This window comes from Spinacia oleracea, chromosome 1 (genome assembly GCF_020520425.1).
Source record: "Spinacia oleracea cultivar Varoflay chromosome 1, BTI_SOV_V1, whole genome shotgun sequence".
Classification (NCBI taxonomy): Eukaryota; Viridiplantae; Streptophyta; class Magnoliopsida; order Caryophyllales; family Amaranthaceae; genus Spinacia; species Spinacia oleracea.
Genome location: NC_079487.1, coordinates 127,984,544 through 128,007,187, shown reverse-complemented (window position 1 = coordinate 128,007,187; position 22,644 = coordinate 127,984,544). Strand labels below are relative to the sequence as shown.

The window sequence follows — 22,644 nt, the reverse complement described above, 5'->3', positions numbered from 1 at the left end:
TTGCTTTCATTATTTAACTAATTAGTTCGAATGCATAACTAATTGAATTCCACGCTCAACAAATATTTTCTTTATACTTGTAAACTTATTAGTTTCAGTGTTTAACTAATTAGTTTTATTGCTTAACTAATTGGTTCCATTTATTAACTAATTGGTTCCATATCTTAATTAATTGGTTCCATTTCTGAATCTTAATTAAAGCTCTGAAATTTGTTGTTTGAAACTCGGAAATACGTAACTTAAACTCAAAATACCATAACTAAAATTCAAAAAACCTTAACTAAAACTCAATAAATTATAACCAAACGTCATAAATGAATCACAACTAAAACTTAAAAAATCATAACTAAAATTCTAAAACCCTTAACTAAAACTCAAAATTTTTTAACTAAACATCAAAATGTATTCTTAGCTAAAACAATTAAGTTTGAACTAAAAATTATTCTTAACAAAAATAATTGTAATGTTAACTAAAACAATTGTAATCTTAACTAAATCAAAGTTATTTTTAACTAAATATAACATAAGAAAAACTAAAACAAAAAATGACTTCAATGCAAAAAAAATGTTACTAAAACTAAAATTTCATAACTAAATATATATCAGAAATATAACTAAAACAAAAACATTACAAGTATTAACTATTAGCAATTTAATAATTACTATATACATTAGAAATATAACTAGAACGAAAATATTATTAACTATAAGCAATTTAATCATTACTAAATACATCAAATCCATTAATAATTACACTTTTAAAAAAATACAAATTATTCTTGAACTCTTGTTTTTTGTTGAATAGCAATCTCAATCCAACAACAAAACATAACACCAACATCATCAATCAAACCACAAGCTCAGGCAACCCTTGCACCAGCTGATGTTCCTTCGAGTCGCAGCCACCAGCAGGGATAGCGAAGCCACTGCAAGACCACCAGGCCACACTGAAGAAACATCGCAGCCACCAAAGCATGTTACTTCGCGACTGCAGTCACTGGCAATTGCAACAGCTCCTCCAGATCTCTCTCCTCAAACATCTACTGCCTACTACCATCTCCACCATCGACCGCTCAACATCCTCTAACATCGCATCCAAAGCACAAACTCGGTTCGATCTACAAAAAAACTAAGATCGTCCAAATTATCGACAAAACGCCGCATTCGACGCCACAAACCAAAATCGCCGCATTCGACGCCACAAACTAAAATCAAATCAGAAAACAAATCCGAAACCAAAATCAAATCAGAAAACAAATGGATTCGGTGAATTACTGGAAAAGAACATTAGATGAACACGTCTTTGAAAAGCTGAAAATCTTAAACCAAAGTGAATGAAGGAGAGAGATAAAGTTCGACAAACCTTAACTAATTGGTTTCAATGCTTAACTAATTGGTTTCATTGCTTAACTAATTGGTTGCAATGCTTAACTAATTGGTTTCATTGCTTAACTAATCGGTTTCAATGCTTAACTAATTGGTTTTCATTGCTTAACTAATTGGTTGCAATGCTTAACTCATTGGTTTCATTGCTTAACTAATTGATTTCATTGTTTAACTAATTGATTGCAATGCTTAACTAATTGGTTTCATTGCTTAACTAATTGAATTTCAGGCTTAACAGTACTTTCTTTATATCTGTAAACTTAGTGTTTTCATAGCTTAACTAATTGGTTATATTGCTTAACTACTTGATTTCAATGTTTAACTAATTGATTCCATTACTTAACTAATTAGTTTCATTGCATGTTTAAAAGTGTGCATCTTAACTAAAATCATGAACTTCGTTGTCTAAAACTCAAAAGAGGTAAATAAAACTCAAAAAATCTTAACCAATTCCTAGAAAATCATAACTAACACTAAAGAAATCTTAACTAAAACTCAAAAAACCTAAAAAGTGATTATTAGTTAAAACAAAATTATATTCTCAACTAAAATAAATTTAACCTTAACTAAAACGACAATATTCATAACTAAAACAAAATAATTCTTAACTAAAACTTCTTAAACCACGACTAAAACTCAGACAAATGGAACACAAAATATATTAACTAAACCTCCGAAAATGTTGACTAAACTCATATGAATTTTAACTAAACAATTATTCACTTAAGAAAATCAACTAAACCATTTATTTCTTAACTAAATACAGAAAAACCATAACTAAAACATTACAATTCTTAACTAAAACGAAATTAAAACACCAACAACAGCATAATCGACCAACAAGTAACGCTTCCTTCCAGCTACGAAACCCTAGCGAGGTTAGCAGCTTCGCTTCGTTCGCCTCGCAGCCACCGCATGACTGAGCAACTTCAGTATCAGGCGCTACGTCTCCTTCCTCTAATTGCGGCAGCGGCAACCACCACCACCAACAACCAGCGGCAAATCCGCCTCCTCCTGCCAGTAATTCAAATATCAAAAAAACCTAAATCAAAAGAGGAGATTGGAAAAACCTAATCAATTCAATCGAAACAAAACAAAATCAAATCTAAATCATCAAATCTAAATCAACAAATCAACATGTGAAAGATAAAGAATCACCTCATAAGGAACACCTCATCTTCCTCATGCAATTTCCTAACTAGGTTGTCCGACGAGGAGCAGCAGCAGCCACGACGACTCATCGCGCAACCTCCTCGGTCTCTCCTCTCCTCTTCCTGAACATCGCACGATCTCCTTCCTCCCTTCGCCGCTGCTCGTCGGCCACCACATTCTCATCTTTCCGGTAAATTAATCTGCAAAATCAACAAAACTAAACAATAAAAAGGAAAATAAAAAACCCTAACTAAATCAAGAATGAAGGAGAAATGAAGGAGACAGATGGAGGCCGAGTGAACAATTCTCACCTCCGCCCTAACCGCGTCGCCGGTATCCTCCGCCGTCGACCTCGATTCTCCAGGTTATCACCGGCGTTGGCCGAGAGGTTTGGAGGAGAGAGAGGATCAGAGAGGTTTGGAGGAGAGAGAGGGGGTCAGAGAAATTTGGAGGAGAGAGAATCAGGGTTATGAAAATAAAAATGAAAAAGAAATGCAAAATATGTATATATATTTTTTGGGAGATAAAACGCTGACTCAGCTCATACGTGGCAGCTTGGTGACAACAAGGCGGTCTTACAGGAAAGACCGCCTTATATAAAAGTTTGTATAAAATTATTACTCTGTACTTTTACAGAGAACTCCCTTCGTCTTTACATTTAATCTCTCACACTTTTCCATTTGGATATTAAATCTTTTTCATATTACCAAATCTCAAATATAAGAATTTTGATAAAAGTGAAAACATTATAAATAAATGTAATTTATCTTGTTTAAATAAATAAAAAATAGAGGAATCTTAACGAACATTAATTAATCATTAAAACGCATGAAAAATAACAAACGTAAAAAACAAAAAGAGACGGAGGGAGTAACTTTTATACCTCATTAGTCATTAGGTTAGAGCCCGTGCGTCAGTTGAAAAAAAATTATTTGTTGCAAAAAAAATCTACTCTCGTAACGTAGTCCATATAAATTAATTGAAAGTTTATAGTTGATCAACCAATATGGTAATAATAAATAAATTAAAAAAGTCTTGTATAAAAGTTCCAATTTTTGGTAAAGAACTCCTTTTTTTTTAATGATGGAGACATTTTAATTTGAAACGGTAATTTAAAGGAAATTTGGTGAAACACTACCTTTAAGTTTGATGGTTTTGTGAATTGCTACCTTTTTTTAAAAAATATATTTTACTACCTTATAAGTTTTGTTTGTTTGTTTGACTACCTTATAAGTTTTGTTTGTTTGACTAACACTACCATTTGTTGTTTTTTATTGGTGTTTTCCGTCTTTGAACTTCACTACAACGGTTATTTAGTATGACAAATGAACAGAGATATTTAAAATAATAGAACAAACACACGGCGAAAAACATTAACGGAAAACGTCAAATGGTAGTGTTAGTCAAACAAACCAAACTTATAAGGTAGTTAAATTTAAAAATATTTTTATAAGGTAACAATTCACAAAACCACCAAAAGGTAGTGTTTCACAAAATTTCTTAATTTAAACCATAAATCAACTTTATCAGTTTAGCGTTTAATTATTTCAATCTAAAGTTCAAGCCAATATCCCATCTATTCAAGACAAATTAATTTCCAACCGGTCTTTAAGACACATTATACAGTTAGACATAACTATTAATCAACATATGAGAACCAACCGGAGCATTACAAATTTAAATCAACATCCGAGCACCAACTGGAACATTGCAAATTTAAGTTAGCGCATCCTCTTAATGCTGAAAGTTCAAAAGAAGTGGCCTGCTGAAATCCTGAATACAATTTTCCTAAAAGCAATAACATTATTTTTACGCATACAATGCCAAATAAAGTAAAAGTTCATGTGAATAGTAGTATACCACCCCCATTGACAACTAATTAGACCATGTACATCCCTGACCTTTGGTCAAGTGAAAAATATTTTCTCTCTCATTCTTCTCCTTCTCCACCTCATCTTCCACTAAATTGACATATATCTTACTTAAATCTCTCCATTTTCTTCTACAATCTTGACTCAAGGTCATTAATTTCTCTTACCTACTTTTTTACTTTTACATATATTACACTTTAAATTCACCTTCAAACAAAATTATTAATTTTAACAAACAAATAAATATGAAATTAAATTAACATACATACGGAGTATAAGTAAAAATGTAACGTATAACCTTAAACATACGTATATAGCACAATGAAGTAAAATTATATATCATGCAAAATTTTCTACAAAAAATAATATGCATTGCATGCATGGTAGCACCACATGAGCCCCAAAAAAAGTACAAAATGTAAACAGGAAGCAAAAATTGCCAATATTAGCCCAGAATAATACTCTGTATGCAAACAGGAAGCAAAAATTGCCTAGGCTCAATGCAAGTTGCGCAAAATTGTGGCCCCACATCCCATTTTAATTAACTTGACATTGGGTCACATATACAACCCGGGCTAAGTTAATAAAATTTTGACCCTTGTATACCGTCAACATTGTGGTAATTTTGTCCTGTCAATTATCACTTGACCCAAGCTACATGTTAAGGTTGTGTGTGCTCTTATAGACTAAAAACAACTTATACACAAATCTTAAATAGTTTCATTCTTATCTCATCTTATGAGAAAATCTTCATAGAACAATAATTTATTATTTTTGTTGCTCAGGGTGGGAGCTCTTCCCTGTCTAGTATAACTCCATGATCCTCTAGGAACTCTTGGTTTCTTTTGGAATAGGGTCATAAAGCTGCATAGAACAACAAAAAAAATGTCACCTTTCATCGCTACTATAAGTAAAAGTGACCCACTAACCGAGATATTCACACAAAGTTCTTCTCCGAAATTGAATGGGAGGAACCTACTCGAGCATCAACAATAGCTCGAGGACATGTTAGAAAAACTCTTAACATCTAAGAGTTCCACCTCAAAAAGTAAATTAAAAATAATAATAAACAATTGAGAAGTTGGTGTAAAAAGTTACTTGGTAAGAGTTGGTACCAGCTGGTGTAAAATAGAATTGCAACTCCTACAAAAATAAGGTCGAAAGTAGAAATCGTGACTCTTACAAAAAATACGGAGGGAGTACTCTTTTCTTACAACATTCCACTTTTCTCATACTTATTTCTAATCATTTATATTTGTTATTCCGAAATGTGTAAGTGTCCCCATTATTTCAAAACGGATGGAATACTATGTACACCAATATCCCTTCATATTTCTTTCATCTATTGTTTATTACAATTAGAGGGTGAAGCTTGTGTAATTTCCCATCTGCATATATTCTAGTTTATTGTTACTTAAGAAAAACCCGAGTTGTAGTAAAAAAAAAAACTTGCCTATCTCTTTCCTCTTAAAAGAGAAAGTATTACACATAAGAGCGTCATACTTCGTATATTATTTTTGCACAAACAAAATTACTTGACCCAAGCCTTGTGCTCTTCACCTGGTTGAGTTTGGTTTAATCTAGTTTGATTGCTTCCTGTAAATATTTTTTTGTTTTTTTTGGTATGATCTAATAAAAAATAAAGATAAAGTGAAGAAAACAAAGCCTCAACATAAACCTATTCGTGTTTGACTCGGGTCCTCATCATGTGACAATTCCCCAACCCCAACCCTTAATCTGCTAATCCTATTCCTATTCTTATCAAATAGGGCTGTCAAGAACCGATCAAACCGATTTCTTACTAAAATTTAAGTGATCGAAAAAAATTCACACATTCAATCGACATAAGTCCAATGACCCCGCACAAATTCACAACTACGTGATTCGATTTAACCAATTGCTAACTGCTGTACCCGGGTACAGCCAACTCTGGCTGTACCCCCCAAAAATGACGCGCTCATATTGTTTGTTCATTCTTGTCGACTGTTTGTTCTTTTTTATTGTACTGTTTGTTCATTCTTATTGTACTGTTTGTTCTTTCTTGTTGTACTGTTTGTTCATTTTTGTTGTACTGTTTGTTCTTTCATGTTGTTTTTTAAATTCATCATCAAATTTTCATAATTGTTGTATTTTTTGTTCTTTCTTCTAGAACTTTATGTTTTTTAATATTGTTTGTTCTTTCTTGTCTATTTGTTTGTTTATAATAATCATATGGTTAATGACCATAATTTAACTCTTCATTAATATTTTATTATTTCTTTTTGTATTGTTTGTTCTTTCTTGTTGTACTGTTTGTTCTTTCTTGTTGTTTTTTAAATTCATTCATCAAACTTATTGTTGTATTATTTGTTCTTTCATGTTGGCTTTAAAATTCATCATAAAACTGTTCATAATTGTTGTATTGTTTGTTCTTTTTTCTGGAATTTTATGTTCTTTTTTATATTGTTTGTTATTTTTTGTTGATTTTTTTGTTATTTTTTGTTTATTTTTTTGTTCATAATAATTATCTGCTTTATTGTTTGTTCTTTCTTGTTGTATTGTTTGTTCTTTCATGTTGGCTTTAAAATTCATAATGAAATTGTTCACTTCATTGGTCTTTTATGTTTTTACAAGCGCCTATATTGTTTATTTCCCAATAAATAAATAAATGTTCATTTCCAAAATAGTAAATGTTCATTCCAAATAAATAAATAAATGTTCATTTCCGAAATAGTAAATGTTCATTTTTGTAGTTTATTTCCAAATAAATAAATAAATGTTCATTTCCAAAATAGTAAATGTTCATTCCAAATAAATAAATAAATGTTCATTTCCGAAATAGTAAATGTTCATTTTTGTACCAGTATTTGTTCTTTCTTGTTGTATTGTTTGTTTTTTCATGTTGGCTTTAAAATTCATCATAAAATTGTTCATAATTGTTGTATTGGTTGTTCTTTTTTCTGGAATTTTATGTTCTTTTTATATTGTTTGTTCTTTTTTGTTGAATTATTTGTTCTTTCTTGTTTATTTGTTTGTTCACAATAAATATATGGTTAATGTTCATAATGAAATTGTTCACTTCATTGGTCTTTTATGTTTTTACAAGCGCCTATATTGTTTATTTCCAAATAAATAAATAAATGTTCATTTCCAAAATAGTAAATGTTCATTCCAAATAACTAAATAAATGTTCTTTTTCGAAATAGTAAATGTTTATTTTTGTAGTTTATTTCCAAATAAATAAATAAATGTTCATTTCCAAAATAGTAAATGTTCATTTTTGTAGTTTATTTCCAAATAAATAAATAAATGTTCATTTCCAAAATAGTAAATGTTCATTCCAAATAAATAAATAAATGTTCATTTCCGAAATAGTAAATGTTCATTTTTGTACCAGTATTTGTTCTTTCTTGTTGTATTGTTTGTTTTTTCATGTTGGCTTTAAAATTCATCATAAAATTGTTCATAATTGTTGTATTGGTTGTTCTTTTTTCTGGAATTTTATGTTCTTTTTTATATTGTTTGTTCTTTTTTGTTGAGTTATTTGTTCTTTCTTGTTTATTTGTTTGTTCACAATAAATATATGGTTAATGTTCATAATGAAATTGTTCACTTCATTGGTCTTTTATGTTTTTACAAGCGCCTATATTGTTTATTTCCAAATAAATAAATAAATGTTCATTTCCAAAATAGTAAATGTTCATTCCAAATAACTAAATAAATGTTCTTTTTCGAAATAGTAAATGTTCATTTTTGTAGTTTATTTCCAAATAAATAAATAAATGTTCATTTCCAAAATAGTAAATGTTCATTCCAAATAAATAAATAAATGTTCATTTCCGAAATAGTAAATGTTCATTTTTGTACCAGTATTTGTTCTTTCTTGTTGTATTGTTTGTTTTTTCATGTTGGCTTTAAAATTCATCATAAAATTGTTCATAATTGTTGAATTGGTTGTTCTTTTTTCTGGAATTTTATGTTCTTTTTTATATTGTTTGTTCTTTTTTGTTGAATTATTTGTTCTTTCTTGTTTATTTGTTTGTTCACAATAAATATATGGTTAATGTTCATAATGAAATTGTTCACTTCATTGGTCTTTTATGTTTTTACAAGCGCCTATATTGTTTATTTCCAAATAAATAAATAAATGTTCATTTCCAAAATAGTAAATGTTCATTCCAAATAACTAAATAAATGTTCTTTTTCGAAATAGTAAATGTTCATTTTTGTAGTTTATTTCCAAATAAATAAATAAATGTTCATTTCCAAAATAGTCAATGTTCATTCCAAATAAATAAATAAATGTTCATTTCCGAAATAGTAAATGTTCATTTTTGTACCAGTATATTAATGTTCATTTTAAACAACACAAAACGACATCGTTTTGGATGGGGGTACAGCCAGCTTTGGCTGTACCCGGGTATAGCCAAAAATTTGCGCGATTTAACCATGATTGAATTGATGAAGCCCAAAAGATCTTTTCCAACCAGACAGCCCAACTTGACCCAACAAAGCCCAAACCGATTCACTTCAAGCTAGGGTTTCACTATATATCACAGCAAAACCTCACCACCATAATTTCCTATTGAAACCTCCCCCTTTCTCTCTCCTCAGATTTCTCCATCGATTAGGGTTTTGAGTTTGCATCTTTTCTTCGTCCGATCACCATGAGAGCCAAGGTATCTCTTCGGCTTTATTCATTCGATTCATGGATTTAATCATCAATTCTCAATCTTCTTCCATAAATTTCAACGTAATTCTCACTGATTTTGTTTAATTTTTGTTGTTTGTGCAGTGGAAGAAGAAGCGTATGAGGAGGTTGAAGAGGAAGCGCCGAAAGATGAGACAGCGATCTAAGTAGGAGCTCGTCGTCAGCTGCTGCGTTCGCGTTTAGATTTCCGTCGTTTTTCATCTTATTTCGTCCAACTATTAGCTATTTTTGTAGCTACTTGACTGGTTTTAGGTACTCAGTTTTATGTATTGGTACGTTTTGTTAAACATGATATTATCAGTAATTTTACTTGGATAATTTACATGATTTTCGACATTTATCGCCCTTTTTATTATATGTTTAATTTCATTATTTATTATCCGATAATATCATCTTTAACTGGATCTATGATTGATAGGTTTATTGCGATATTTTGGTTAGGTTCTAGGTTTATGGAAATTGGAAAGTCATATAATTATATCGTCGTAGCCGAATAACATTGATGATGATGGGAATTTAGCTGGGTTAGTTGTTGTAGATAAATTATTCCTAGATCAATCTGGGTTGATAATTTCTTTCCACAAAACAAGTTTGATTTATTTGGAGGAGTTTGAAGGTTGCCATTTTTGTTTGTTCAACATGAAAGTGGATTAGGGTTTTGTCGCTCAATTTATATCTAGGATGGCTAGGTTTGGTTGCTCCGGATTGTTTGCTTATGCGTCAAAGGAAAATATGGTAGTCTGAGACTGAACAATTGGGTGTTCTAGTATAGTTTTGCTACTTTCTAGTATTTGATTGTTTAAGATTGGATAAAGGCATTGGAATAGTTTTCTGTGTACTTTTCAACTGCTGGGAAACAATTGAGTTGAAATGCTGGATTGGGATGTTGTGGCTACGAAGAACAAGGTAGATTCGCCATGGATATGTTTTCATGAGGGTGTCAAGTAAGGTTGATGTTCCTAGTTCTATTCAGCAATGGGTTGTGCTGAGGTCGACATAAGCATTAGGGATGATGTAGAATTTCGGGTGTTGAATGTGTTTGTTTTCCTTTTGCTAAATGTTGTATATCAGCATTAGGGGTTATGTAAAATTCTTTCCATTTTCCAAGCATAACATCTGAAGTAAAGATGATTATTGTTCTGATGGATGGAAATTTCTGTAAACAGGAAGCGTTCTTGCATTGTGCCAGTGGTTGTGTTATTCAGATGTTGGGTTATTGAATTGTGCTAGTGTTTTGGTATTCAGATGTGGAGATGTTCCAAATTGGAGCAGTTTTACTCTATAGAATTAGGATTTAGGAGCTCCCTTTCGATGTGGGGGTACCCAAAGGATGCTTTGTCCTCTCTTTTGTAGAGTTTAAGCATCTGTCATTGTAAGTGTGTTATTTGTTTTTACGGAAATTAACTTAAATTACCGAGGTAAACGATATGAAACTCAAAAGTTGCCTAATTTTGAAACTGTATAAGTGTACTCCTGTGCGAGGAAGGCTTTGTCATAGTGGACACAAGTGGGTACCAATACAGAATATAGAGCACCAATATAGAACATGTTAGTACTAATACAAATTATGTGAATACCAATAACACAATATGACTTTGTATTGGTGGTACTTCTAAGCAATTTTGCATTTTGATACTGACATATTATGTGCAATTTTGTATTTTGGTACCAACATATTATGTGTTGGTACTCAAGATGGTTGTATTTGGATCACTTGTGTCCATTTGGACACAAGCCACTTGAAGTTTAGAAATCCTCCTCCTGTGCACACATTCAAACAAATTTACTCAAACTCTATGGGATGAATGATTCTTGGTATCGTGAAGACTCAATATGCATGAATAATATGTCGTACCTGATTACAACTCAGAGTTGCCGGTGTTGAACCTGTTATGTCTACTATGGTATCAGTACTACTAAGGCTATTTTGTATTAAAATAGTCTTCTGTATGCATACATTATTGCTACTGATGACTGAGGCTGTATCTATTTGTTTACTGCATTGGTTTGATCTTCCTCGTATCATCTTGGATTGTTTGCTGCGAGGCCTGTAATATGGTGGTGGAAAGCTGGTGCTGTTTGGCTTGCAAATACGCCTCAAACATACTTTAATTTGATTCTAAGGCTTTATCTAATCAGTATTAACGGAGGAAAAAAAGTTGGTATATTATTTGGTTTGCATTTCATGGTAAGGCACAATTTTCTTGCGTAATTTTCAAGAAAATAATTAACAACTTTTTTTTGGGGGGAATAATAGCTGGTCATGTTGTATTCAAATATTCATTAATGTTAGTCTCATAGAGTCATGGTCAAGATTTTGGAGAAAAGCTTTATATTGCTATTGGTTATATTGTATTCCCAAAGGGGATAAATTGCTGGTGATCAAATTCGGTAAATCGGACTTGGCAGGTCCTGTAGGAGATTAGTGGGTTTGTTGATAATGCTAGTTGGGATTTATCGATTTCGGACTTATTTTTGGTCGTGCCCTAATATGTCATTATGATTTTCATCTTTTGATAATTTCCTTCCCACTCATCATCTAAATTGAAAAATTAGGGCTAACCTCTCAAGGGGGCTGGACTTGGTTTTATTTCCTTATCAAAAATAAAATAAATCGAAGGTTGCACCTCGGTACCAACTCACTAATTATTCGGTGAAGCAATATTAGGATCACTAATATGAAATACATGTTCCCTGTGCACATCAATATTAATTTCTCAAATTCGAGCAAGTATTAGGTGAAATAACAATCTATTGTGGTACAGCTAGAAGTATCATTCGGGTTTCTTTAGAGAGTTATCATTGCAAGCAATGAGACGCTTGGGGGATTATCTTTGATTTCGGTGGATGGTTCGTGGATTAGTAGAACTCTGAATGCTGGTATGAGTGAGGAAGTATAAATCCATCTTAGATATGTTTTTATAAAGATATAGCACCACACTAAACGACAAAATAGACTAAAGACAAACGCTAAATGACAAAATCAATTCTTTTTGAAAAATAAAATCCGTTTTTTAAAAATGGCATTCATTTTTCCAAAATGACATATGTTTTTGAAAAATGACATATGTTCTTTGAAAAATGGCAACTGTTTTAATACTTGTTTTATCCCTATTTTTTCATTTAGTGGGGTGATATATTTTTACAGATATGAGGCACGCCGCCCCCGGTATGAGTCGGTATGTGGAGGAACAAGTTATTTCTTGTAGGGTTCTAGGTGGTGAATGTGCAGGAATTGCAGCTTCCGCTTTGCAAACTGAGGCTTTGGCTTGTCTTATGGGTCTTCGACTCTTCAGTGGGCTTGTGGAACTTCTTTTGGCGGAAAATGTGTTGGATATGCGGTTCATATGAATAGTTTCAGCGGTCACATGTATTGATAAGTGCTTCAATTGGTGCTGCATCAATAAAGTGGAGGAAGTCCAAATACATGTCAGGCATGTATTTGCAAAAACATGCCAACTCCAAATAAAAAGGTAAATCTAAATGGTAAATATTTTTGGGGGAAATGTAAAACGGTATTGTACATTTGTAAAACGGGGTGCTGACTTGGCATTGCTGAGTTGGCAATTCATTAGAAAAATGGTATTGGTATTACAAAAATGGTACTAAACTTTTTCTAAATGAAATTCATTTTTCTTAAATGGTACTCGTTTTGTACTAAATTTTATAAAGTGGTATTAATATCACAAAAATGGTGCTAAATATTTTAAAATGGTATTCATATTACAAAATTGGTACTCAATTTTTCTATATGGTATTCATTTTAATGATTATTGATGGCACGTTGGCAAACACACTCAGTAACGGGATCCAAGTTGGCAAACGGGGTTGACTATTCAACAATTTCAAAATGGCTGGGAAATTACAAACAAGCCCATGACATGTATTTCATAATACATGCCTGGCTGCGATTTTGACGCCCTCAACAAAGTGAACCAAGATAGGGTCATGCTCATGACCTTGCAACAAACTGTTTCTTCTTTACCTTTGTCTTTTTTTTTTAAATTTTTTAAATTTTTCTTTAATATTTGTTGTTTAAGCCCAGGGTCATGCCTAAGGCTAATTTTACTAAATTTAGCGTGCTTTGTTATGTCCGGTCGAGTCGTGTCGTGCCCTGTCGTGCTTTCTTCCAAAAAAATAAGACCCAGGTCCGGCTATGGCCCACGATTTCATTCCCGTGCTGGGTCATGCTTTTTTCGTGCTCAGGCAGGACCGGGCTTTTCATGTTGGATCGGGCTTTGGGGCGGGCCGGCCCACATCCATCTTTACTTACGACCACTAACAGTTATCAAATTAGTTCATAAAGTATTATCTCTATCCTACATTTGTAATTTGTATATACGGTTTTTTCATGAAATGCCCCCGAGGTTTGCAAAAACGCACCAAATACCCTCGCGTCTTTTGAATCACATAATATACCCCTATTTTTGCGTACTGTTCATGAGATGCACCTTTGAGTTAACGGCGTTAGTCTGCCGTTAGTCGTGTTTTACTATTTTACCCTTAATACGTATTTTTCGACATAAATTCCAAAAAAAAAAAAAAATCTCAACTTCTTTCTCTTTCTCTCTCCTCTCCGATGTTCTTCCTCCTGCTCTCTGGTCGCCGGCGGCGTCCGACTCCTGCTCTCTGACCGCCGACGAAAGTCGATCCTCTCCTTCCCCTTTCCGACGTCCTTATTCGCCGCTGTCGAATTTGCCCGTCGTGAGGTTCCACTCTCTCCTTCTCTCCTTGACTAGATTGGAATTGCATTTATTGATTTGTGTTGAATGTTGTTGCCGTCATTGTTGTTGGTTTTTGTTGTTATTGTTTTCAATTTTCTGGTTGTTGTTGTTGGGAATTGATGGACTATTAGAGTAAATTTATTGTTTTTTTCGAATCAAAACATAATCCATTTGCTGCTATTTATTGATTTCAGTGTTGATTGTTGTTGTTTTTTCTTGCCATTGTTGTTGTTGCTGTCAATTTTCTGGTTGTTGTTGTTGTCGGTGGAAGTGATAGACTATTAGAGTAAATTGCTTCAAGTTCGTCTCATTGTTTAGTTGGTTGAAAATTCATCAATTTTCATTGAATTAATGTATTTAAGGAACGTTATTTGAGGAGAGTGAGAGAATTGTTTTCGGGTTTTCAACTATGGTTCCAAATTTGGAGTTTCGGTATTCTCATTTCTGTGAACAAGGGTTGAATTAGTTTTGTTCATGAAAAATTGCACTTCTTACGGTGACCTGTGATTCTGTAGCTCAGTAGATGACTGGGGAGTGCAATTTCCATTATACACTGCTCTAGCTACACCCAAGGCTACTTTTTCTCCCCCAAATGAACAGGTAATAGCTATAGGTTCATGGATGTATATGAGTACTCTTGAACCTTTGCTATATTCCTGAAGATGAAATAGTAGAGTTAGCTACTTGGCTTCACAACACATGTTTGATAAGGCTAAAAGTTGGGTTGTTAATTACATGTGTATGAGAAAATATGTTGATCGGACTGACTTTATAACTGATCTGTATGCAAAGTTTAAAGAATAGTGGGTGGATATTGTTAAGTTCAATAAAATTGAACCAATATGGAACTACCGAATTATTGAGACTAATTTTGATGATTCTTTGAGCTTGATAGTTCACGTTTCGCAGCCCAAGCTCGAAGAGGAGGTTCAAAGTGTTTGCTGGCAACATCAGGTGGAGGTAAATCTTGGCAAGTACAAGAAGACATTTCTCCCTAAGCAAAGAAGGCTTGTTGTAACAAGTGTTCCACAATGAATCAACCAGTTGCCTATCAAGTTCCTCGAACAGTTGCATCAAGTTCAATTCAATCAATTTCTTATTGGATTTGTTGTTTGAGCATTTCAATTTTCTTTGATTATTACTTCTATTTCATGTTTTAGGTTTAACTTTTTGGTTGATTAATTTGATTAATTAGGTGAACGCTTTGTGGAAATTAAATTCTGCAGTTTAAAAGCATTTTGCGTATTTTGTGCAACTTAGTTTCAAAATAGGTGTATATTGTGCAATAAATTTATAAATAGGGGTATTCTGTGAATTATAAACACGACTTAACGGAGGACTAACGGAAGGTCGGTTTAGGGGTATTTGGTGCAAACTTGGGAAAAAATAGGGGTATATTATGTGATTCAAAAGACGCGAGGGTATTTGGTGCGTTTTTGCAAACCTCGGGGGCATTTCATGAAAAAACCGTAAAAAAAATATCTACCGTGGCAAAAAAATAGTTTGTATTAACACTCTATTCTAGTACTTTCGTATTAAAAAACAAAACCATAGATGATTAGATGACAAGTGTCATCCCTTCCTTTCATCTTTTTTTTTTTTTTTTTTTCCAATTGTTTCTTATGTTGTTTGCTATATTTTACAACTAAAGCTTCTTCCACTCCATCTTTCTCATGCAACATCAATTCACCATTTAATTCGTATATCCATTCAACATCTTCCACTTCATTTATTTCTCTAACACTTATATTAATTCACCATTTAATTTAATTTGTATGATTCATATTTCAACTCTATTTAAATCATATATTCTCACTAAAATTAAAAATCCTCAAAAAAAGTTAGAACTTTTAAAGAGAGTTAAACAACCACTAATTGACGGGCTCAAGAGCCAGATTATACTGAAAGCAACACACCAAAGAAAATAGGGCGGGAAAAGACCATACCCATTTTCTCCAGACTGCAGTGCACATAGCTAAACAAAACAAAAAGCTTGAACTTACATTTACCACCAAACTTTTTGTGCATACAACAAGATACAACAGCTTCTATCTATCGACATACAACACAAAAAGCCTAATTCCCTCCTTCCCTAAGTTCACAGCACAAAGCCACTAATGCTGAGCAAACTTGAAAATGCACAGTTAAATGTGACAAGGTCTTTACTGCTGTGGTTTACATCTATTTTTAAATGACAAACAACCTATCTTTGAAGGCAACACTTTTCGTTGCAGCTTCAAAATTGAAGGGAAAAATACTAAAATAGACTGAACTTTCTATTCCCTCTCCAAGAAAGACGATTCAGCGAGATCAATTGCACGAGCAAGGCCAGCAGCCTTATTTTCACACTCGCGCTGTTCATCTGCAGGGACACTGTCAGCAACAATGCCTGCCCCAGCCTGAAGGTGGGCCACCCATTCTCTTCTTTTATCAACATCCTTGTACGAATACATTGTATCATATCGCGTTGCAGTTGAAAATACCATAGTTCTCAAAGCAAGAGCTATGTCCATGTCTCCAGTGAATGAGATTCCACCAAATCCACCACTATATGGCCCTCGTCTATTCACCTCAAGCTGGTCTATCAACTCCATTGCTTTAACCTGTTAATCATGCCAATGGGACAATAAGCATAAAAAGGACACCTTAAATGGTATTATAAACTCATGAACCAATGTTCAAAGGGAAGCCAGACTTCAACATAGAATTTAAAGAGTATTCTCAAATGGAATCCCATTGAGGCTGGGGCAGTAAACATGTACGGAGTATGTGACATATACTCAACCTATATGATGTTCAGGATTTGTGTCCAAAAGAGAACTATCCAAATTCCTGGTATATCACATAATGAGGAAGTCAAGTATGATAGATAGTTCCATAGAGCATGGTTTCATGATTCCTTCAAACATTAGAATTCTAAAAACAGACAAGAGTACTAGACTGTTCCATGACATTTCCTAGAAATATCACCTCTTTGCAACAAAAAAGTTAAAAAATCCTCATACCGGCGTCTGTAACTTTTCTCCAGTAGTTTCTTTGGTTGAGGGTTGGGGGCAGGACTCTCAGAATAGGAATACAAATCAAGCAGATTTTTAACAAAGATTTTTCTGGACTACAAAGTTACTCTGCCTGCGTTAGTATAGACATGGATACCCTCCATTTTAAAACACTTAATCTGCAAAATGAATTAGACAACCAAGCAAGAAGGCATCCCACTCCCCCCCCCCCCCCCCCCCCCCCCACGCACGCACGCACAAGCTGTCTTATAATTTATAATTCATAAAGACAGACATAAAGGATAACATCACCTTAAAAGAGAAAAAAGGTTAAGAGATGAAGGGTCAAGAAAGAGAGGAGGGAGCAGAGAGTAAGAGGGGCACCTTAGGCGCTCCACTAACTGTTCCAACAGGTAATGCAGAACGCAAAACATCCCAACTAGTTAAATCATCAAGCTTTTCCCCTGTCACCTGAGAAATAAGCAAAAGGTTAGCTAATAAAGGTGCAAAACTCATCCGTGAAACCTCCTTTCATGATGCAGGGTCTTGACTCATGAGGGCTACATGGAAATTTAATAATGCATTGCCAAGAAAAAGGACGAAAAGATCCATTACAGACTCGTACTTAACAATGTGACCCTTCCTAAAAGAAAAGGCCTACGAAAAGAAAACTAGGAGTCCTTCTGAGAGACATGCCTTTCCTTAGCAGTAAGCTCCTCCCAACAATAAAAATGGATGCAAAAGTGGACCACAAGTAAAATCTTGAGGATAGCATATGAATATGCTTTTCCTTTTCACCTTTTGGGATGGACTATATGTAAATGACCCAAAAGAGTAAAAAAAGAGCTCATATCTACTCTCCCTCCCTACATAGATTATTCACAAATTGCGTTTCAGCTGTAAATAAAACAGTAACCTGTGCCTCTCCCAAGGGCCAAGGGCTTAGCCAAATGTAGTTCAGTAAAAAAAGGAAATTAAACAGTTTGTGTGTGTTTGTGTGGGGCGGGAAGTACTCACTGTAGAGCTGATATGCATCACATGGGAATACCGCTCAATATTCATAAGCTTTTCAACGTTCACGGAACCAAATTTGGAGACCTGTTTGAACAGCAGTCATCAGATTTCAATTATAATTACCATACGAGAAGCAGAATGAAAACTTAACATGGACAAGGCAGGCAGCGACAGAGGGAGCTATTATTTAGTTAAACTACTCACTGAGATTCACATAAGATAAATTTGAAAAATAACATTAGCAGCAGGATATGAAATAAACCTTTCCAACATCATTCCTCCCCAGATCAACCAGCATTATGTGCTCAGCACATTGCTTTTGATCATTCAGAAGCTCATTTTCCAGCATGACATCTTCTTTTGGTGTTTTTCCTCTTCTGATAGTTCCAGCCAGAGGTCTGTTCGTGATCTTCCCCTACAAAGTACACAAATGCAGAAATATTGATATTGTGTGTAAAATGGAATTAAAATGACTACTAAGATACATATGTGACATGACTGGTACATAAACTTTGATACACAGGATTTGTACATCAGTATCAAAATGGATAGTCAACATACACAGATTCACATACTGTTTTCAGATATCAACAAAGGGAGAGATCAAATAATCTACGAAGCAAAAACATTTAACAAGAAAATGAAATATTACATCAATTTTTTTAGTAAAAACTACAACTTACCTTTTTGACACGAGTCAAAATCTCCGGACTCGAGGCAACCAAAATACACCCTCTAGCCTGACATGTAATAACAAACGAGGGGTAAGCTCAAGGGTGGGCATAAAGACATACAAAAAGAAAATAGTGGAACGTGCCTGTAGATATCCCATGTATGGACTGGGGTTAACAATTCTCAATGCCCTATATACTTCAAATGGATCTGCAAACGTCCTTCTCTCAAAACGTTGACTTAACACAATTTGAAAGATGTCACCAGCCAGGATATGTTCCTTGGCTTGCAAAACAGCGTCTTTGTACTCTTCACTAGTCATATTTGACGTCTTGAGTGAGCTTCCAAAAAGGCGGGTCTGTAATTTTATGGAGCCAGGGGGCAGCTTGGGGCTGAAAGCCACAAACGACAAGCTCAACAAATATAGCAACACAAAGAACCAAATGGCATGATAAATCACACAAGGGTTGGAAATACTACTCACGTTACTATGTTATGCACCCTCGACAACAAATATTCTAGGCGGTCAATTCCATCTTTATAAGCCTCCTCTGCAGAAGAAAAACGATCCACACGTACCCAGTGTATCACGTACGCTTTCTGATATCACAAAGCAGTCCAATGATTATTAGGCAACATTGAGGAGATAATCCAGCATATCTAAGGAGTAAAGGAGGGATGCTTTCTTTTGTTGTCCCTATTTATCGCAGAAAATCCTTACATACGAATGCAATTTTGGGTGAGATATTTCTGATGCTAACATATTCTCCCCTAATAATGATCAGAAACATTGTCAAGGCTTTCACTTCAACAATCATTACAGCAAGAGAATCTCAGTTGATCCTTTCTATTATGCACATTACCCATTGTTCAAGTATTTATTTCTTCTTTGCATAGCAATATATACTTGTTCAGGAGTCAGGAGACTGGCGACTATCAGCATTAGTTTTAAAGAAAGGTAATGAAAAGAAATCGCGAGGTCATGACTATGCGCAGAATTAAAAATATGACCTTTATAAACATACCTTCTCCACGTGATCAAATACAATCACATTGTCATACAAGCCTAGATGAACGTCAGGAAGGTTCCTGTCATCATGAGGTGCACTCGAAAAGGGGAGCTTTTTCTTCTCTACATAACGAACAGTGTCATATGAGAAGTAGCCAACCCATCCACCTGACCGAATAACAAAAGTAAATAAGGCAATGCATCCTTGCATATAGGTGCAGGTATCAATACATGCAATAGGATCCATACTTTACACAGATTCTAGTCTAATCTCTAGATTACAAAACCAAATTCCCTCCAGAAAATAAAAAACACTTGCTCTCTTAGTAACATTAGTAAAAACTAGTTATTTTAATAGACAAATGATTTGTTTTTGTCCCCTTAATCTGCACATAAATCATAGATTTAATGGAGTGCTAGAGATCTGTAATGTCATGTCATATTCTAACGAATAGTTATTTATAACTGTGAGATGACTTATCACACAAAGATAAAATCAAGTTAACATAGGGAATAATGTCAATACCTTTTTCTATAGATTTAATGGAGTGCTAGAGATCTGCAATGTCATGTCATATTAACGACTAATTATTTATAACTGCAAGATGACTATCACACAAAGATAAAACCAACTTAACATAGGGAATTCTCCAAACTACACCAATAATGTCAATATGTTGTCATAGACTCTTGGAGACAGATGTATGCTATAATTGGGGTACCACATACCAGGAAAACTATAAGCCTTAAACGAATGGATCACTAGTCATTCTAAGCACGTGAACGGACAACAATATAAGTGTTTATTGATACAAGTACGTCATAGAGGCTCAGAAATATATGGGTTTTTCTATAACAAAAAGAGCTCATTTAATATCACAGATTCAATCCATGCCACGAATTGGCTACATGACATGCTGACGTTTCAGAAACAGAAACAGCCATCATAACTCCCTCGAGAAAACGAAATAACATTCGAAATTAACATAATATGTTTGCCAAATAGCATGAAAAATCTCGCAACATCATAAACACGAGGAAATAAATTTATTTTATAAATAAAATAGATCATTAATAGATTCAACCCATGCCACGAATGGCAGCATGACATGCTGGCATTTCAGAAACGGAAAAAACCACCATAACCAACTCGAGAAAATGACAAAACATTCGAATTTAGCATAATATGTTTGCCAAATAGCACATTAACGCTCCCTACTAGACAAACATTAATAAGTACTAGATGCGCACATACGTGGGCATCACTCCAAGTAATTAAGTAAACCAACAACATCATCCATGCACGTAATATGTGTGAGATACATGCACAACTGCACAAGTTAGTAACTTAACATCACAAGACCTTAAACCATGAATAACTCCCATTTATAACAACCTAAATCCAAGAATCAAGGGTAGGTTCTTAACTTAAAGTAAAATTCTCTCACAATCAGAGTTAAGAAAAGTAACAGCTTGTATATTCATAAAAATATCTCATAATAACATTAGGCCAAAAACATATAGAAAGTTAAGAAAAGGTAAGGAATCAATATAAATTCAATTAAATACATATCAAAAGCACCTCTAAGGAAGCAAATCATTCAGATTCTCTCACCACAAAAAACTTCAGGAAGCTCATCAATAAGCTGTGGCTTCCATTCCTCCATAATCTTCCTCGGGACATCCATTGGATCTTCGACAAACTCCTCCGTCCTCTTCCCTGCATGGTGATCCATTGTTGTCACCAGATTTTCCTTTGCCACAATTTCCATGCTTGGCTGAGCCCCGACAATACTGTATCGTCCCTACAGAAACATCAATACCAAAATGGTTTATTATGTGTGTCACCCTCAGTTACTTGTGCATTTAATCAAGAGGTCCATTTCCTTGAGTTATTGGTAGGGCCAAAATTGTGTGACAGAGACATACTCATAATAAAAAGACACCAAAAAAAATCTATGTATATCTTCAAAAATACACCTGATAATTTGAAAACTCTACAAAAAAATTTAAATTTTCCCAAAATTAATAATAGTTTGAAATTTCCTTACCAAATTAAAACTTTTCTTGTTTAAACCTCAAATTCCTTAGCAAACCATTAATTAAACAAACAATTGTTCACTATAATTCATGTAGCAAACTAATGAAAAGAGACATTCTTCCAATTTAATGTTAATTTTAATTTTATCATTTTTACACAAATTAGCTTTTCTAGTCTACCACATGCAAACATTTCTGTCATAATTGTTTATACCAAAATTCAAATAAAATTGGAAAATGAATCGTAAAAAACAAACAATTGAAAGAGGAACAATAATCACAACTCATACCACATGAGAATTCATAAAACCCGGTTCAACAGCTTCGAACAAAAAACTCGGAGCTTCTCTATCATCCTCCTTCACCAAACAACGATAAGCAAGCACCGGGGTCAGATGATCCGAGAAAATACATCGATACAACGGAATCAAATTCCCGTCTTTTGCAGCTTCAATGAATTCCGATGAATTTTTCACTGCATTTTTCAATCAAATCATTCAATCAATCAAAAACAAAATCACAAAAAAAAAAAACCAACCAGCATTCAATCAATGAACTGAAGGAATACCGAGCGACGGCGATGAAACGGCAGAGCAATTGAGAGAGCGGCGAGGAGAGAGGCTGTGAGAGCGGGAAAGGAGTGGCTGTTTGGAAGGGAGATGAACGGTTGGGAATGAGAGTGAGGAAATCCGACGGTGGTGGTGAGGAGAGAGAAGAATGCGAGGCGTAACGGCTAGGGCTTCCATTGTTGAAACCTCAGAGTCAGAGCATTCAACCAAACAATCAAAGAAAAGAGAGAAATAGATTCTGAAATTGAGGAGCAAATGGAAAAAAAGAGGGAAGAGCCGACAAGAAGGGTGATGCTACTAATAAAACTGAAATTGAAACGGTTATGACGATTTTTGACTATGGCTCCGTTTTATTTATAGGAGGGGATTTTTGCCCTTTTTTCTCGATTATTTTGATTCGGGAAAACAAATTGATCGTTAGGCCGTGTTCCTTTCACAATATTTTCACACTACTTAATTTAGGAATAATAATAATTTTTTATACGGTTTTTTCATGAAATGTCCCGAGGTTTCACGAAACG

The 22,644-nt window shown here is 34.0% G+C and overlaps 1 protein-coding gene and 2 long non-coding RNA genes across 4 annotated transcripts; 1 reads left to right on the top strand and 2 right to left on the bottom strand.

Annotated features, from left to right (window-relative positions):
• Positions 1–2,087: 2,087 nt before the first annotated feature.
• On the bottom strand, positions 2,088–3,146 carry LOC130466209 (uncharacterized). 2 transcript variants are annotated; one of them, XR_008926219.1, is made up of 3 exons: positions 2,850–3,146; positions 2,545–2,755; positions 2,088–2,400 (listed from the first exon to the last, which is right to left on the bottom strand). It is a non-coding gene; the product is annotated as an uncharacterized lncRNA (long non-coding RNA). The 2 variants fall into 2 exon arrangements; XR_008926220.1 differs by having other exon boundaries at positions 2,545–2,738.
• Positions 3,147–8,833: 5,687 nt separating this feature from the next.
• Positions 8,834–9,435, top strand: LOC110803043 (uncharacterized). Its single transcript, XR_002537382.2, has 2 exons — positions 8,834–9,067; positions 9,184–9,435. It is a non-coding gene; the product is annotated as an uncharacterized lncRNA (long non-coding RNA).
• Positions 9,436–15,799: 6,364 nt separating this feature from the next.
• LOC110803056 (anthranilate synthase alpha subunit 2, chloroplastic) lies at positions 15,800–22,460 on the bottom strand. Its single transcript, XM_022008519.2, has 11 exons — positions 22,123–22,460; positions 21,845–22,029; positions 21,130–21,319; positions 19,531–19,682; positions 18,990–19,105; positions 18,651–18,897; positions 18,517–18,573; positions 18,096–18,248; positions 17,837–17,917; positions 17,204–17,290; positions 15,800–16,426 (listed from the first exon to the last, which is right to left on the bottom strand). Exons 1-11 carry the CDS (start codon positions 22,298–22,300, stop codon positions 16,100–16,102), a joined length of 1,773 nt encoding a protein of 590 aa, XP_021864211.1. The 5' UTR covers positions 22,301–22,460; the 3' UTR covers positions 15,800–16,099.
• Positions 22,461–22,644: the final 184 nt, after the last annotated feature.